This window comes from Brachyistius frenatus, unplaced genomic scaffold (genome assembly GCF_029030835.1).
Source record: "Brachyistius frenatus isolate BFR_SWC_R1_liver_20210118 unplaced genomic scaffold, ASM2903083v1 Contig_2, whole genome shotgun sequence".
Lineage (NCBI taxonomy): Eukaryota > Metazoa > Chordata > Actinopteri > Embiotocidae > Brachyistius > Brachyistius frenatus.
In genome coordinates, this window is record NW_027210601.1 from 6,570,312 (window position 1) to 6,587,636 (window position 17,325).

Below are 17,325 nucleotides of genomic sequence, written 5' to 3' on the forward strand. Positions count from 1 at the left end.
GTAATAGTGTTACTTAGACATTGTTGCATCAGTATAGACAATGTAATTGGTGGAGGAGAAGAAATTTGTAATCACTCCTAATGGAGATTTTTACATTGCTATATTAGCACTTTTACAAAGTCCCAGCATCTAAGTACTTCCATCGCAGTTTATTGTCAAACTTTATAGTGGATTGATGTTTAACACTTTAAAATGGATTCTAATATTTTCCATTCTATACACATCAGGAGAATAAGTGGGCTTATTGCTGCTGTGTTCTTATAAAAAAAATTAAAAAGCCACTCACTGCATAAGAAAACATATATTTGCATATTTTACAGTTATTCTGAGTCCATCTGATACCCACTGGCTTAATGTATTTAATGTAATGTTAAACCATTAAACCTTTAGGCCAATATCTACATAAATCAACATGAGAAATTATGGCTGGATTAAACCTATAGGAGGTCCTGGGGAAAGGTATCTGAGGGCCCCCGCCGACCCTCGCGTGTGATACTTACATAAAGCACAAATGTCTTTAGAAATCTTTATCTGGTGGACTATGACACAAGGCCTCTCTATAGAAAGACAACATATCAGCTGATGACGTGCTACAGTGGTGCACCTTCCCAGGAAATGTACATCAATCCAGTTACCACAAACAAATTCAGTGACACTCAAAGCAAATATGGGCTGAGTCTCTGAGGCTCCAGAGCATTTGCCTGCTGTTGCCTGCTGGAAACACAATTGAGTTAAACTTCTTGAAAAAAGCTACACACGTTTACATATTTTCATGAATTGCTGGTACAATTTGATCACTGTAATATGAACCCAAAAAAGATTTTACAATGAAGTATTCACTGTTCCAGACAGTAAATCCACGTCTCCATGGGGAGAGTCTAAACCGAACATGAGAGGTGTTTAACCTATCAGTCATAATAGTTTCTTTTTACAAGATCTTCTTTGCCACAAGTCTAACGTCTGATGACAAAGTGATCAAGGCCAACTCTGTGTGTTCAAACACAGGTGTCACCCAGCCACTATTTAAACACTGTTGTGACAGCAGTTACGGGTTGTATGGGCGGCTTCGAAGCAGATTGTCCAGTTCAGTCTTGTTGATGGTACCATAGGCCTGGGTGTAGCTGCCTAGTTTGGCTCGTGGGTCACCTGCTGCTGCCACATTACAGTTACTCTGAAATACTTTCTTGCTGAACCGTGGCGGTGGCCGAGAGTTGGAACGTTGGTTCTGCGTGAGAGGAAAATAAAAAGTCAGACATACATGATTGTTACTGTATGTCTTTTGTTCCATATACATCTACCACCAAGTTTTAAAATAATCTTACATTTTTGTGAATTTAAATTCAAAGTCTATATTTGATCATACACATATTTTAATTGCCGTGAAGTGCAGTGGACTGACCAGGCGCGCAGATGTAATGTATAACCCTGCAGACATAGACGGCTCATCCTTACGGACTAACGGGTTGTTCTGGGTTTGATTCAGGGTCAAGGAGAAGGCACGGTTGTGGGCCGGAGGGGCAGAGTGGCCCCGCTGCAGAACCTGGAGAGTGGCGAGAGGGTGACGTGAAAGATTGTGGTTTGAGGTGAACCACAGAAAGAGCATTAGAAGAAAGAAAATGCAAGTGGCCAAAAATAAAAAGGGTCTTAAAATGGAAGAAACCAGGATTATATCACAACAGAAAACAAAAGTGAACAGAGTTGACTGTTGCTTACTATATTAGCACTGGTGCCCTCTGTTGGTGATGGTCTTACATTTCCATTACTAGTCTGTCCCAGTAGGTGACTGCTGGCTGCAGTGGAGTGGCAGTAATGAGGAGGACCAGCTGGACTCCGGACAAAACCATCTGAGTAAAGAAAAGAAGAGTTTGTGCTGTTGCTGTACTCGGTTGAAACAATATATTTTTGGATATAACATAAAAATGTTTTAGACCCAAATATTTTTTCATTAACTAAAAAAGCCAATGTTTTAAAATGTTAAATCTCTCAAGACTTGTAATACTTTTAGTTTTCGATAGTCTATGCTACAATTTTATTTAGGTCAGTACTAAAAAAATACTAAAGTGTGATATATTGCAGATAAATTATCATACTTGGGACATGTGTGATGGGATTATACATGAGTTTTCCTAAAACAGGGCTAGCTGAGGAGAGGCTCATCTTCTCCACAGCAGGTGGGCTGGATGCATTCACAGGCCCAAGTTTGGAGACATCTGTGTGTGAAGGCACGTGGTTTGTTTCATCCATCTTTTCGTGTGGTGGTTTCCTCTCATGGTTGCCATCTCCGTTGCTGTTCGCTGCTGGTGGGCCCTTCTCTTCGTTATCACACTTCACAATGGTCTTCTCTTGGCTGCTGACACAACCTCTGTTCTGTGGCAGGATCATTTTTAGCCTTCCTTGATTAGTTCTCCTCTCTAGCATCATCTAAGGGTAAAGAAGAGGAACATTTACCAGGTTTAATCAGTGTGATCAGCCTCCATAATTCCAAATAATGAGTAGCACACTTTGAAGTAATTAATTCAGTGCTGCTTTCTAAACATTTAAAACTCATGTTGTACCTCATATAGTTTGTTGCGGTATTGAACCACAGATAATTGTACATCATCATCCACTGGCAGCACTACATCATAGTTAAGAGCTGGCTCTTTGGCAGGATCATGAAACCTCAAGGAACAGAAAAAATAATTAGAGACCTGTGATAAGACTTCATGGTAACATAAAAATTTGATAACGATACAAATATTGATCTCTCTAACGTACATTGTACATCTAGCACAAGCAGCATAGCATACAGAGAAAGCTATTAATTCTAGTTGTTCAACTAAATAAACAAAAAATAAAGGAATAAAAAAGATATTACTATTATCCTTTTTCTATAAAGGATATAGCATATATATCTATCTATCTATTTTATAGGATATATATATGCTAAAAAAAAACCTGACCACACCCACTAATCCAAGAACCAGTCTTAAACCCTGATCCTAATACCTGGCTACATATGGGTGCTGGAGGGCTTGCTCGGCAGTCAGCCGCTTGTCTGGGTTGAAAAGTAGCAAACCCCTCAGCAGGTCGAGAGCATCAGGAGGCACAGACGGCAGGAGATCCTGCAAAGGCACCTGTGGTCTGGTGAAGGAGGAACAAAAAAGGAAAGAAACTGTATTGAAATCTTAAAATATGAGTAAAACCAAATTTAATTAGAGAAGAAAGAGTAAAAGATAGGTCACTACTCTGCTGCCTTCTACAAACAACAATGTTCCTTTAAAAGTACATGGTTTGAGATTCATAGATGTTTGCAAGCCAGTGCCAGCAGACATTTGGACTGTGTAGCTCATAACATGTCTCCAACACAGCTGTTCTGACAAGCTGGCCTATTTAAACGGTCATTGCTTGGTTTACTATTTTGCTTTGTCACCGCTGCATCACAGCAATAATCCCTGCTTCTGCTCCCCGAGCATTTATTCGGCCTCACCTCCACTTGTGGGCTCTGATAATAGTCACCCCGGGGGAGGGAAGCAAATTTGTTATCGTCACTCCCTAAACTAGCTTTGTGCACAGAGCGACAAGGTTAGAGGAGGCCAAGCATGAACTGTATTCACATATTGATGTGAGGGTGACAGGCACATTGTTGGTTATTTACATTAACAGATTTATATGTACATGTAACTAAAATGACATGTTTTGTTGACATGTCTTCTGTAAAATAAAAAAAATATTGTCTTACTTCAGTAACATTCTCTGAATGACACAGGATCCATATTCAGACTTGATTGCGAGAATATCTGAAAATAAAAATGTATCTGATTAATCCAGAGTAAAAGCTAAATGTTAAACATGATAAGCAAAAAAAATTAATCTGGAGTATTTTGGTCACCTTCTGGGCTGGGGTGTGGTATGGCACTCATAATCTTCTCTATTTGGTTGATGGTGGATGTCCCAGGAAACAAGGCTTTTCCCAGCAGCATCTCTCCCAGGATGCACCCGAGGCTCCACATGTCCACACCTTTAGTGTACCTTTGGACAAACATGTACTTCTTTTAGAGGCTGGTACACTCAGAAGTACTACATAGCTTCAAAATTACAACTCTATAACGTTAAATTAAGACATCATGTTACTTTCTTCGTCTTTTTAAATCAACTGTTGTTAAGAAAAAGGCACAAGCAAAGGATTTGGTTCAGATACTAACAACAGATGCTCGTCACAGTTGATACCTTGCCGATCCCAGCAGGATCTCAGGAGCTCGATACCACCGCGTTGCCACGTACTCCGTCAGCGCAGGATTCCCACCGTCCTCTTGGATCTGGTTGAGCGATCTGGCCAAGCCGAAATCACACAGCTTGACAACACAGTCAGTGTCCAAGAGCACGTTGGATGGCTGTGGGGAACAGATAAAAGAGAAACATTCTTCAAAAAAGTCCATAGTAGTTTGATTTTCACAGAAGTTTCCAGAGGTCAAAATCAAGCAGGTATTACGGAGTGCCAGCTTGACCAACGTATTAAAACATACAGTAAATAAGCTGTAAAAAAGAGGTTAGCAAGAGAAAAAAACCAGGAATGAAAATCTGGAAACTGAGCTTCCAAGAGTTGAGGGATGTTTTATTAGTCATGTCAGTAGATTTACTGCAGAATTGTGTTACTGTATGTCATTTTACTGTATAAACAGAGTATTCTGAACACGATACCCCAATTCTTTAGCTGCATTTACAATTGGAAATATTGTAATCAAAAGGTTCTCTTATATTGTACAAAACAAAACAAAATGAGAATTTAGTTAATATATGACTAAATTCACTGGTGTACCTTTTGGTCCCTGTGGATCACATTTCCTGAATGGAGGTATTTGATGGCTTTGAAGAGCTGGTACATCACATAACGTTTATGGATGTCCTTCAGCAGGGTGCCTTTCTTTATCACTGCATGCAGGTCGGTATCTGGTACAAAGCAGATGGGAAAGTTGTTCATTATATGGCTGTTACAGTAATTTCAACCAATGATAGGACTGTACATAATCATTAGTTTACCTCAAAATCATTATCCAAAGTCATTTTAGCACAGAGCTGCTAAACACAAAGTCCTCTATAATTACACACATAATGATTTCAAACCATCAGCATTGTGGAAATTAAATGAAATGCCAGAAAGAAGCTGTGGAGGTCTGTGCTGTGATGCTGCGGTACAGTCAAGGATTAGATGGCACAGAGGAGGGAGGTCGATCTGTGGACTCAGCAGTAAGACAGTGCAGCCAGCCAAGGGAAGCAGAAGCGCTTCCACACAGTTACACATGTACACAGGCCTTTTCAATGCTAAGTTAAACTGCTATGAACCAGTGGAGCCTGCCACATGTTGTAGATTTGAGTGATGAAGCAATGTTTGGATGCCACAGCTGAGCCTCTCTCCATGTCGAGGGCTTCCAACACTCACCCATGTATTCAAAGATGAGATAAATGTCTTTGTCATTTTGCGCTCGGACGACATTTAGAAGTTTGATGATGTTGAGATGATCTCCAAACTCCTGCGCAAAGATTAAAGAGTTTTAGTGACAGAAACCACACACACTCAAACACATAGAGCACACTTCGGCTCCGTGTGACTTGCGCCAACTGTAACGCATTGTCTCAAGGTTGTGTAAACAACAGGGAAAGCTTCAACAGAGGTTACAGAAAGGTCACTTTAAATCCTGTGACCACATCACTGGAGTTTTACTGGGCGATGACAACAGTTGATTAGGGGGCAGTGGCACAGCTGAAGGTCACGTGGACGTAGGTCAACTGAAACAGGAATACATTGGAATGCAGAGAACTATTTAGAAAACCACACTCCCTGTTTGAGTCATATTAATATTTAATCACTGTTGCACTGTTGGGGATTCTTACAAATTGTAATCAAGAATAACAAAACAAACTTCCAGGTGCCAGGGTAGGTTGTTACACACATCCTGTGACACGTGCATGCAATGCATACTACTCCCTGCATGTCTTGTTATACTGAACATATAGTTTAGTCACGTAATAGCATAAGTTTACCTATTTTTTTTTTACACACAAGTGGATTCCCTACTGTAATGTGACCACTGTATGGATCTCACATAATACGTTGTACACTGAGCAGATTTGGCTCCTTGCAAAACTGGTTTCACAACAATAACAATTCTGCTCATACAGAAGAAATGAGGAAAAAGTAATTGAAAAAGAAATTGTAGTGTCAGAGTTACTAAATATAGCTATTGAGCTCTAAGAGAACTTTACAAATTAATTGGTATAGGAAGATGTAGAAGAGATGGTGAGAGTGGGACAAACACTGTTAACATTTGAGTCTTTAGGACTGAGACCAAAACTCAAAGGTTGATGGTCTGACAAATAATTGAGCTTTTATGTATTTCACACATTATTGTTATTGTTACCTGAAGGAACATGATTTCTCTGAATGTCCGCTGTAAAAAGAAAAAAAAAGAAAAGAAAAAACAACAACATTACAACCAGGATATAAACTTCACAAAGACATGTAGCAATAGACTCAGCACACACAGGCCTCCTGTTCCATTTAATCATTAGCCAAACTCGCCTCCCCCTTGAAACAGCTGTAGGAGGGAATTTATTCAGACTGGCAAGTTCAGTGGCTCCCAGCCTGAGGTAGGACCCTCTGAGCGATCATTAGTTAAAACTAAGGAGTTAGTAGACAGTGGCACCATAGAAAAGCAAAAAAATTCAAATTTGAAATAAATTAAACCAAATTTCAGGCATTCCTCAAAATGATGTATGTTGTTTCGAGAACTGGACCCTTTTATCCATTCAGGCCTTTAAAATGACTCAAGTAATCACTTTTCACTGGAACTGGCCATAACCTGGAGACATCTGAAAAAAGATCACAAGCAGGCACTGCTTCATTTTATAAGTGATCAAAAAGCAAAAACTAAGCCAGAAAGTTAGGAACCACAGGGCCACTATATGATCAAGATAACAACAATCACTTTATTTTACTTATTGTATATTACACAGTACACACCTGGGCATCTGTCCTGTTCCTGAAGGCATCAAAGATCTTTTTCACAGCCACAATCTCGCCCGTCTGTCTGTCAACTGCTTTCCATACAATGCCATAGGCCTGAGACACATACAGAAATACAGATAACACTTTATAAAGTCACTTCTTATACCTGCAGGAGAAGGCTGATATTGTATACCAGCCTAAAAAATAAACGTGCATTTTAAAAAATCCACTATGAGCAACAAAATGTAAACTACACTCTTGATTACTATATTTTTTTTAGAATAGAAATGTATGATGTGACCTCTATGTCTTCAGTGGCAGCTACACCTTCGACTACCGTTAATGGAGAGGCAGGGTACTGATGTACAGTTAATCATAACAGAGGCAAGGAGTCGCACTGTCATCATAGGCATCGGATCAATGGGCCTCAGAAAAACAGATTATAATGTACCATCACTGGGGAAATTTAGCAACGTGTTTTTTAAAACAATAAATACTTAATTCATTAAAATTTTGCAGCTATAAAATCACCTTATGAAGCTCTAAATTCAAAGACAATGCTGTGCTCACTACTGTTTGATTCCTTAAAGCATCACTGGAGAGAATGCTGTCCACCACAACTCAGGTGTAACAGGTTGAACAGCTCTGCAACACGAGCCCCACTCAGTTATGTCTGGTGAGCCAATATGACGTGTCTACGTGGTAGTGATCAGCTGGCTATCTAAAGCTGAGCAGCAATTTGTAAATCTCTGTGGACAGACTGTGGAAAGAAACCCTTTAGTCATGTGGCAACCAAACCAGTGGAAAGGAAAACAAAAGAGAAAAAACAAAGCTCTCAAGGGAACCTCAGACATCAGCTGATCTGCAAAGAAAGAGATTGTCCTGCCAAAGTGAATAAATCTCTTGCTTACAACACCGGTGTTCACTGAGGAACTTAAGTCCGGAGAATTTCAGGAATTTTCTCAAGCCTGAAGCAGAGAGAGGAGAGGTAAAGATTGATGTACCTGCATGGTGAGTGGTTAGGTCAAAACACTGCAGTGAAACTGTTATGTAAAAATCTCTTATAAATGGCATTCATGCCAAAGGTGCCATTATGAGTGAGCGGGGCAAATTAAACTGCCATTTCCATAAAAAATTAACTAAAAACAAAAAGTCACTCACCCCTTTTCCAAGTCTCTTCTTGATCTCATACTTCAGAGAAATGTGCTCCTCCACCTCAGAGACGTTTGCTGATTGATATTTTGTGCTCATTTTTTTCCAATTCAGTTGATACTTCTGCTCTTGCAGAAATGATTATTCCTGAAAGGAAATAGCAGACTCTGAGGCGCAGCCTCCCAGTCAATAATTTCCACAACAGACCATAATGAATATGATCAATAAAGCAGAAAAGTCTGTGTGTCTTACCTGGCAACCCTCATGCGACAACGTCAGACGCCGCGTTTCTCAGTTCAGTCAGTTATGGTCGGTCCCGGAGCATGTTCGTTTTCACCTCCATTTAGTGACAGAAAATTACACTCTCTTTAACCTGTACTGTGCAGCCTGCGCTGTTATTTGTCAGGGTGAACTCCTGCGAGTTTGTGTGCTCCCACACTTGTGCTGCAAACAGATCCGTACCACGGTTTTGTCATTATGTGTCGTCCTGGTAACGAAAACTGCTGCTGGCTGGTTCTTAAAGGAGCCGCCGCACAAACACTTCCTGTCAGATGACTGCCTTGTTGTCGTAGAGATGACACTGGGTGATGTACGAGTCACTGGGGATGATACAAACACTCCTTTTATAATCGTAAACACGCAGCTACTAGTGAGTAAGCCATTGAAATTAGAAAAGAAAGCAACGGGAGGAGTCTTTAACCTGCTAAACAAGTAGTGTAGGATGTCTGGACCGACTTTACGCGATGACAAAATTTACGTCATTTTTACTCAAATGTCTTCACTATACAAGGGTGTGCTGTTTCACACACCAGAAACAAAAACAGTGTAATATCATAAATCTTTTTTTTTTTTATTATTATACTAGCAAAATTTCCCAAGTACATTTTATAACAGAAAACCATTATCTAAAATCAAATGCAACAATGCATACAAATTATTCACGGTCTACAATCCCCAACACTTTAATATACCCATGCAAACTGTATAATTGTCTGAACTGCTAAATCTTTTTCTTTTCACCCTATCTCATCTTTTTCTTCCTTTTCATAATTTATGTGCTCCTTGCAGATATGCATATTGCTGTATTTAAAAAAAACAACAACCATAAAGTATGATGCTGGTGTAACAGGTTAAGACAGCTATGGCATTCCTTAGGGTTGTTTAATTGGTGCAAAAGATAAAATTACAAGAGTCATGAAGAAAAATGTTCTACAAAAATATAACAAATATAGTATAAAAAAAGATTATGTATTAATAGCCTCCTTTTGCTTTTATTCCAAAACAACTCTAACCCTAACCTTATCTTTTTCACACACAACAAAAAAGAAGGAAAAGTTTTTTGTTTTTTTTTAAGTTTATTTCTAAAAAGCTGTTACATGCTTTTTATTTAAAAATCAAAACTATTATTTACAAGGATAAATCTTAATAAATATGTTCTCCCTAATGGTGATTGGGGTTTGAAACATATTTAGTAAGCAAAATAAGGAAGCAGTATGTGCGCCTCTCTTTGCCCACCTATTATGTGATGAAACCCTCATTTAAAAGAAAATATGGACCAGGTGTGTAAACAGACAGTGACAGAAAAACAAGTAATCAGCATACATTAAGTGTCTAATTATCTTAAAGCCCAAATAATTATTTCAACTGTATTTTATCCGTTAACTAACAGACAAAGCAGGTGAACTGCAATTTATGTCACTCTTTTTACACACATTAATATATGATTCTACAGTAAAAAAACAACAACTATGTAATAGAAAACAAACATGTTAACCAGAAGAGAACGATGTGTGACAGGTGGGGGATATGATTAGAAAAAGAACAACAAATATATAATAATAATATTCCCAACAATACAAAGACTTTAGCTGTTGCAACCTTTTCTTCATTTGCACTTTTCCAAATACATTTGTATGATGCTTCTTTGATGGTGCTCTGCAAAACTTTCAAAAATTAGACCTTTTTTGATGTTACAGTACGAAGTTAACAATAAACTGTCCTGTCAAGGGCAGCGTAAACAGCCAATGTTTGACAATGGGGCTGCTTTCAGCACAGACAACAGGTTGTTCCAGAAACAGTGACGTATATACAAGGTGATGGAGTCTGAATTGTCCACAACTCAATTAAAGACCATAAGAACCAAATGTACAGACAGAAAAAAAACAGAACTGGGGGGGGGATATAAGACAGAAAGCCTGTCCAGACATAAATCCACTCCCTGCCAGGAGAAAGTAGAGTGTTTCTTCTTTTAGTCACAATTCCAGATAGACAGATCTGTGACGGACAGATGCTTTAGGAGGAGTGGAGGAAGCGGTTGAAGGCATTGTAGGCCGACTCCAGATCAAACAGCATCTGGCGCACCTGATTATCATCCAACTCATCTGAGGCCGACATGCTGCTCAGGGTGGTCAACCTGGTGACAGAAGATCAGTTAAGACAAACAACATCGTTCTGTTGAGACTAAGTGGTTTAAGTTGAAATACAAACTAATGATGGAGTGTGGTAAGAACTGCACAATAGGGGATCAGTGCTGCTGCCTAAGTAGTCTAATTTATACGTCATAGTAAAGAAAAGGTCAAATTCCACTCCATTTCATAATACTTTTCGAGGGAAACCTACTCTGATTGCATAATATACCTAATATATTCGGAAGCTTGCACAGTCACATAACTGTACCGCCAATGCTAGCGGCAGCAACTGAACACTGTACTGCCACGCACTGAACCTCTTTCAAACTAAAGCAATGACTTTAAAAAAAAACAAAAACATTTATCTTTGATGCTCAAACACAAGATGTCAGATTTAGATCTATAACCCTGCTCTGAACCAGGAATTTACAAACGACTGCCACTACTCAGCTGCACCATCACAAGGTGAACACAGGCTTCTAAAGTAACACATTTACTATTACTCTATTGCTATAACCCTACTGTTGTATAGCAGCCTTCTGAGCCATAAACTATTTTTCTCAATAGCAAAGATGCATTAACATGACTATGACCTGCCATGTGACCCACCGATGATGAGATCAAACAATCAGAAAATGTCTAGAATATCTAGAATTTATGAAAGATTGACACAATCCATAAACCAGATAATAAAACTTAAGATTCTGGCATCTACTTTTACAGATGTTAAAACACACCTTCTCCTAATTCTTAGCACGACATGTACAGGACTGCAGTTAATTACCCAGGATTTGTCTGACAACCCTATTTAGCAATAACAAGGAGTACTTCCTGAGCTGAACTGGCACATCACATGGAGCAAAATATTTAAACACAATAAACTGGGTGGCCTAGTGTAACTAACCAGAGATTGACTTTGTCTTTGGCCTCTGAGTCTGGAGGCATGTTGCTCATTCTGTTCATGGTCTCCATCAGCTCCCTCAGGTCTGGTTGGATCTGGACCAATGAAAAATAATCAGTGTGTCGTGTATCCAGTTAGGCAATTGTCTATTGTCAACATTTTATGCAATATTTTTTTAATTTACTTCATCCATGGCCCTGATCTCCAGTCTCAACTTGTCCATGACAGTGATGAAGAGCTGAAGGTTAGAGAAGGTGAGAGAAAGTGACAAACAATGAGATGATGTTCAACATACTTTCCAAATTTCACAGTCAGAAAGGAGAAATATGTTGTTATTTTTTTTACTGTCAGGAATGCAAACCGGGAACACATCGCCTGACAGTATCTCACAGTCTGTTCTCTGATTTTATCAGTTTGTCTGATTTTATGAGCAGAGATTGAAGTTGGCAGCGTATACAGCTGGTAAGATCCACTCACATTTTTCAGTGATGGACCAGAGGATGAGCCAAATTAAATGAAACCACTTCGGCGACTTAGCTTTAACTGACGACAGTATTTCATTTCATAAAATAAAAAGGCTGCAACAATTTCAATTCTGGCATGCAGCCCGAACAAGTCTCTGGCTTGACTGAACTGACTATGTAATATGAAGGTAGGGAAAAGAGGACCTACAGAAACTATATCTGCAATGCAGCGGTTCAAGTTGCCCTTGTCATCCTTGATGGTGATTGGCCGATCCTCCTTAATCCTTTCCATTGCTAGAGGGCAGTCGAGCTAGGAGACAAAAACAGCAAGAATCTTGATGACATCACACAAAATAAAACCAATCAAATAACACTGGTTAAATGGATCATAAAATAATCTGTTCCACAGATGAGAACTCACTCTGTACTTCCTGCAGAAGTCATCGATGGAGCCCACGTCAGAGCCCTGCACCTGTTTGAAAGCAGCTTTATACTGGACCAAAAGTCTGGAGCAGGAAGCAGTGTACCTGAAACCAGAGCATCCTCCACATTAATAAAAACATACAATCAAAGTTAAGTTCTTTAAAAATGAAATACAAACTGAAGTATAACTCACTCGTTAGGTGTTACACAGTCTTTGATGTATGCCTTCTCCAGGGCCTGGAGGGTCTTGACGACAGCAAACAACTCTGCCATGTTATCGTACCTTCAGAAACGGCAACAAACATGTGACAATACTGGCAGCATAATGAATCCACAGTTTATAGTGTGCTTATATTACACAAGTTGTTGGTAGCACAGAAACTATATCAGTTTTAGCCCCTTACTTTTCTCGTTCCCTCGCATTTTTGTATAATTTCACTTCCTGAAACGACATGATTTGTGATTAATATCAACAACTAGAATAACACATATTGTTGACAACATTCCCTGCTTTAGTTCAGGTTTACGGACGTAAACATTTCTTGTTTAAAGATAATTTCAATGGAAAATTTGGTAACATAAAACAATAATTGTTACATGTTTCTTTAATTTTAAAATATTAAAAATCTTGATTGCACAGCAGTAAATACAATGGTCAACTGTTAAATTTACCTCATATAACTCAGGTTTATTGGCCGGAGCTGCGGGAAAGAAAATAATGTGATGAAATTAACCTGACATTTACTGTTTAAAGGATGATCTTAGCACAATTTGATTACCTACCTTGTATACACTGAATTTATCTGAATGTCTTACCTCCTCCTACTCCTCCAGTGACTGATATTCCATGGAACATGATGCTCACGTAGCAGAACCTGATCTGAAAAAGATTTAAGTTATATTTGATTCAGATTTATGGGTGTTTTTCCTCTTAAGAGTATTATTGATATCAGATACATGTGCAATGGAAGAGCTGCTGAATTTAGATTAAATTCCACACATTTTCTGGGTTTTCACTAATGTGAATAAGATCCCCGCTAACTTGAAACTCTGTTAGAACTAAAGTGGAAACAATTACCCAATAGATAAATTGATTTGCTGATCTACAGACAATTAATCCACCAACTATTTGGATAAACAATTAATCGTTTTAAACAAAACAAAAATCTCTGATTGCAGCTTTCTACTGTGAATGTGATTGTTGTCTGGTTCCTTTATTCCTCCATGATAATATACTGAATATCTTTTGGTCGTGAACTGTTGGTCAGGACAAAAAATATTACAAATTGATTAACAGATAAAACAATGCACAGATTACTCGATAATTAAAATAATTATTAGTTGCTACCCTAGTTACAGTTACACAACTTCGAACTGCAGATGTCAAAGACAATGTTTGGTATTATGGTGTATTGCTGACACACTGGTTCCTCAGGCCACTGGTTACATGATAAAAAGTAAATATATTCTTGTTTTAAAAGGTCCCATATTAAAACAAATTCTGGTACTTTATTGACAGTTTTGATATGCACAAGAAGATACGTTTGTGTTTTTAAGTACTAAAACACATCTCAGTATAGTTTAACATCTCTCCAGAGCTTTACCCAGAACAGTCTGTTTTGTGTCTGTGTCTTTAAGGCTGTGTGTATCTCTACGTGGACGGACTATTTTGACACTTTCACATTATGTATATAGCACCTTGACATGATTTATGATTGGAAAAAAAAAAAGCACTGCGAATCGGAATTTAAACAAAATGAGACCTTTAAATGAAATATCAGTCTTCAGGAAATAAACACCTTACGGGGGCAATTTCACAAAGCCAGTGCCCGTTTTAGAGGAATCATCCTGTGGTTCTTTAAAGACCTTGTGAATACTAAAGAAAAGTTGAGACGTTCATGAACTGGCCCATTTCTGTGTTAAACTGGTCCGAAATGAGTCCGATTAATTGCAGGCTGGATACAGCAGTTAAGCAACACTAAATCTTACAATAGGCCCACTCTGAGTTTAAAAAGGTGCTTCACTTAAACAATAACATTCACTGAAAGAAATTGCGGATTCACCAAGTATGAGAGGAAAATCTTCCTGCGTCTTGTTTTGTCGAACTAACTAGCCCGAAGTTAGCTGTCCAAGCTAGCTCGTAAGCACTTGCTTTACGTTTTATTTTTACTGGGCCGTAAAGGTAGTTATTTGTAAACAAACTTTCTATTACTGACAGTTATTATGATATATGGTATGACACCCGCAGCACTTTCAAATCATTTCAAAAACAGTGTTTAATCAACGAAAATAAAAGACACTTCACTCACCCGTCGGTAAACAGCTGTGACGTCGATGTAAACACGCCCCTTTAGAGAGGACCCGAAGACGTCAAACTATTAGGAGTCCACGACGCCTTACTGAAAATGAATTATTTTAAGAATTAGTACAGGGGTTTCGAATATAAATGAACATATAAAACGAGCAGGACGTTTTGCTCTGTTTATATACCATATTGAAATTAACTATCGTATCAAAGAGTCAGTCTTAAGTCTGGACCACATTTCTACATTTTTACACAGTCAAACGTCAGGACGAACCCAACGGCGAGGCGGCAGAATCAAATCAACAGAGACGAGGACGGATTTCCAAACAAAAAGGTAGTTAACGTTATTAAAGTTAGATAGGTTTAAGAAACGAGAAAGCGAAAACATTCCTGTGCAATTTTATGAGGTCAGTATTGACAGGATATGATCATTTACGTCATATGGCGACCCTAAACAGTGCTCTGAACATTGCATACTACCCAGCTGTGAGCGGGATCTGGTTATGTTCGTGACGTTGTGGTGTGAATTGATAATAAACAAAGTCAATGGTGGTCACTTTTCCATCTTAACGTGAAGACTTAGAAAAAAAAGAGTCTCTGAAACAAGCATAGGAGGAAGGTAACAGCCCTGATAAATGTAAACTCGATTTCAAATGAAAGCCCAGTTCGTTTAATTCACATATTATGTGTGTTTGTTTATTGCAGATCTGTTCTTCAGTCATCAACGATGAAGACGTCTAAAGCGGCACCGCAGACCTGTACTCAGGATGAATGTGGTGTTTGGTTGGATCCTGTGCAACTGAAAGGAAAAGCTAAAAGGGTAATTGTCCAAACAAGCTATAAACACATACTAAAAGACCACGAAGTAATACGTTGATATATTACTTTGTTTTTATACTGTTATTTCTTGTTTTAACTTTCTTGTGACTTTGGTTTTAAAAGGTGCTTATAAATTATAGTTTCCTTATTCTGTTATCGGGCCAAAGAGTCACGGGAAGATAATATTTAATTCTGTACATCTTATTTTTCAGAAAGGACTCGCCCGCCCCATTTCTAAATTACTGAATCCCTTCGCTGATGGTGGGGGATACAGTTTGGCTGTGGCGCTCAACTTCACTCAGAGCAAAACTGATATGTCAAAGACCAAACAGAGCTCTATATCGACCTTCTTCACACCTCATCGAAGAGGTGAGTAACTAAAACTACTAGTGGCTAAAGGAATGTTGTCAGATTAATTAGTCTGAAGCCAATAAAGCTGCAGTCTGCTGACTTTCTTAACTGCATAAATTGATACAGTGAATTCCTATATTTTGTGTTAACATGATGTTTTTTTTAAAAACAATTTTTTATACCTTCTCCCTAAAGTCCTCAACAAGATGTGTACTTCTGAAGTACCCAACATGGATCTAGTGCTGCCTTTTCCATCATCTATCTCGACTGCACCGACAACTGTAGCCTCTGGGAGAAAACGAGTACGTGACGTGTATCCCGAAAAGTGTGAGTCTGAGCCTGGTGTGGATCATGAGTGGGAAAGTGAAAATGTGACAGAGTGGGAGGCAACTCTGTGGGAGAGGCAGGCAGCAAGCCATTCACCATCCAAAAACATGCACTGTAAATCTAAAGAGGATACAGCTGAGGAGTGTAAACCTCCTCGGAGTAAGAAGAAGCTCACCGACGCCTCCTCTTTGCCACGTGAGAGTCAACCTCTTCTGCAGGCGTGGAGTCAGGACCCGCTGCTCTCCTGTAGTCAGTATTCTGAAAGTGAACTTCACCCAACTGACCAGAAATACACCACAGAGAAGAACTTAAGCGGCTCTGAGATGAGTTTCTTGAATAGTCTTCAAAATGAAGAGGCCTTTGGAAATCTGATGGATTTAAAAGGGAGAACCTCCACTCAAAAATCTTTGAAACACCTTCATTCTCCTCAGATGGATGATGAGAAAGAAAACAACAGATCGTTATCTTCTAATTCCCCAAGTAAGCTCTCTCATTTTGCACCTTTTTCGAATCGTAAATGGATGCAACCAAAAACTGTGTCACCTCGAAAACACACCAATCAGCTGTGGAAAAAGTCTGGAAAACAGGAAATTCTCAACTCACAGACCAAGTGGACAAAACCAAGCAGCTCTCCTCTTAAAAACCGAGCACCACTGCAGCGAAGCGGAGAGGCTGATGATGACAGTTTGGCCGTGTTGTTTACTCAGGACTCTGAAGGCTTCCGGGTGATAGCACATAGAAGCCTTCAAACCAGGAGTCCACTCAAAGATCAGAGTAACGTAAGCATCGGGACGGTGACAGCTAGTGCTTTCAAATCTGTGGTGGAAGATGAGGAGGACGAGATGCTCTTTACTCAAGACTCTCAGGGAAATGTGGTGATCAAACACTGAAGCACCTTTTAAATGTACTTCACTCTCCAGATGTCTTCTCAAATGGATTTAGTCCAACAAATGTTGATTTTGAAGCAGAGACATGCTGAAATATCAGTTTTTTTAATACATTTTGGAGATACAGTATGTCAACTTGACTGAATGTGGTTGTTTTTTTTCTCTCGCTATTTTGAAAATATTGTCATTTCTCTGTGATTTTCCTGTTACCTTCTTACATCTGTAGATATTTTGTATGTTCCCATAGATTTTTCTTTCCCTCTGTCTCCCACGGAGGAGCTTCTTTTTGTTGTACTGTGTTGT

General features: G+C 38.9%; 3 protein-coding genes across 3 annotated transcripts; 1 reads left to right on the forward strand and 2 right to left on the reverse strand.

The window, feature by feature from the left end:
• Positions 1-286: 286 nt before the first annotated feature.
• Positions 287-8,576, reverse strand: mapk15 (mitogen-activated protein kinase 15). The gene is made up of 15 exons (XM_069696950.1): positions 8,390-8,576; positions 8,147-8,284; positions 7,001-7,099; positions 6,399-6,428; positions 5,420-5,510; positions 4,799-4,929; positions 4,210-4,373; positions 3,872-4,011; positions 3,722-3,779; positions 2,989-3,123; positions 2,556-2,661; positions 2,091-2,421; positions 1,714-1,844; positions 1,400-1,540; positions 287-1,225 (listed from the first exon to the last, which is right to left on the reverse strand). Exons 2-15 carry the CDS (start codon positions 8,234-8,236, stop codon positions 1,046-1,048), a joined length of 1,827 nt encoding a protein of 608 aa, XP_069553051.1. The 5' UTR covers positions 8,237-8,284; positions 8,390-8,576; the 3' UTR covers positions 287-1,045.
• Positions 8,577-9,227: 651 nt separating this feature from the next.
• Positions 9,228-14,682, reverse strand: vps28 (VPS28 subunit of ESCRT-I). The gene is made up of 10 exons (XM_069696609.1): positions 14,643-14,682; positions 13,150-13,213; positions 13,006-13,034; positions 12,738-12,775; positions 12,527-12,616; positions 12,332-12,437; positions 12,119-12,220; positions 11,631-11,684; positions 11,450-11,541; positions 9,228-10,550 (listed from the first exon to the last, which is right to left on the reverse strand). The coding sequence occupies exons 2-10, from the start codon at positions 13,187-13,189 to the stop codon at positions 10,430-10,432; spliced, it is 672 nt and encodes a 223-aa protein (XP_069552710.1). The 5' UTR covers positions 13,190-13,213; positions 14,643-14,682; the 3' UTR covers positions 9,228-10,429.
• A 255-nt stretch (positions 14,683-14,937) lies between these two features.
• LOC138619825 (aurora kinase A- and ninein-interacting protein) lies at positions 14,938-17,167 on the forward strand. Its single transcript, XM_069696622.1, has 4 exons — positions 14,938-14,972; positions 15,344-15,458; positions 15,670-15,826; positions 16,004-17,167. The coding sequence occupies exons 2-4, from the start codon at positions 15,366-15,368 to the stop codon at positions 17,023-17,025; spliced, it is 1,272 nt and encodes a 423-aa protein (XP_069552723.1). The 5' UTR covers positions 14,938-14,972; positions 15,344-15,365; the 3' UTR covers positions 17,026-17,167.
• Positions 17,168-17,325: the final 158 nt, after the last annotated feature.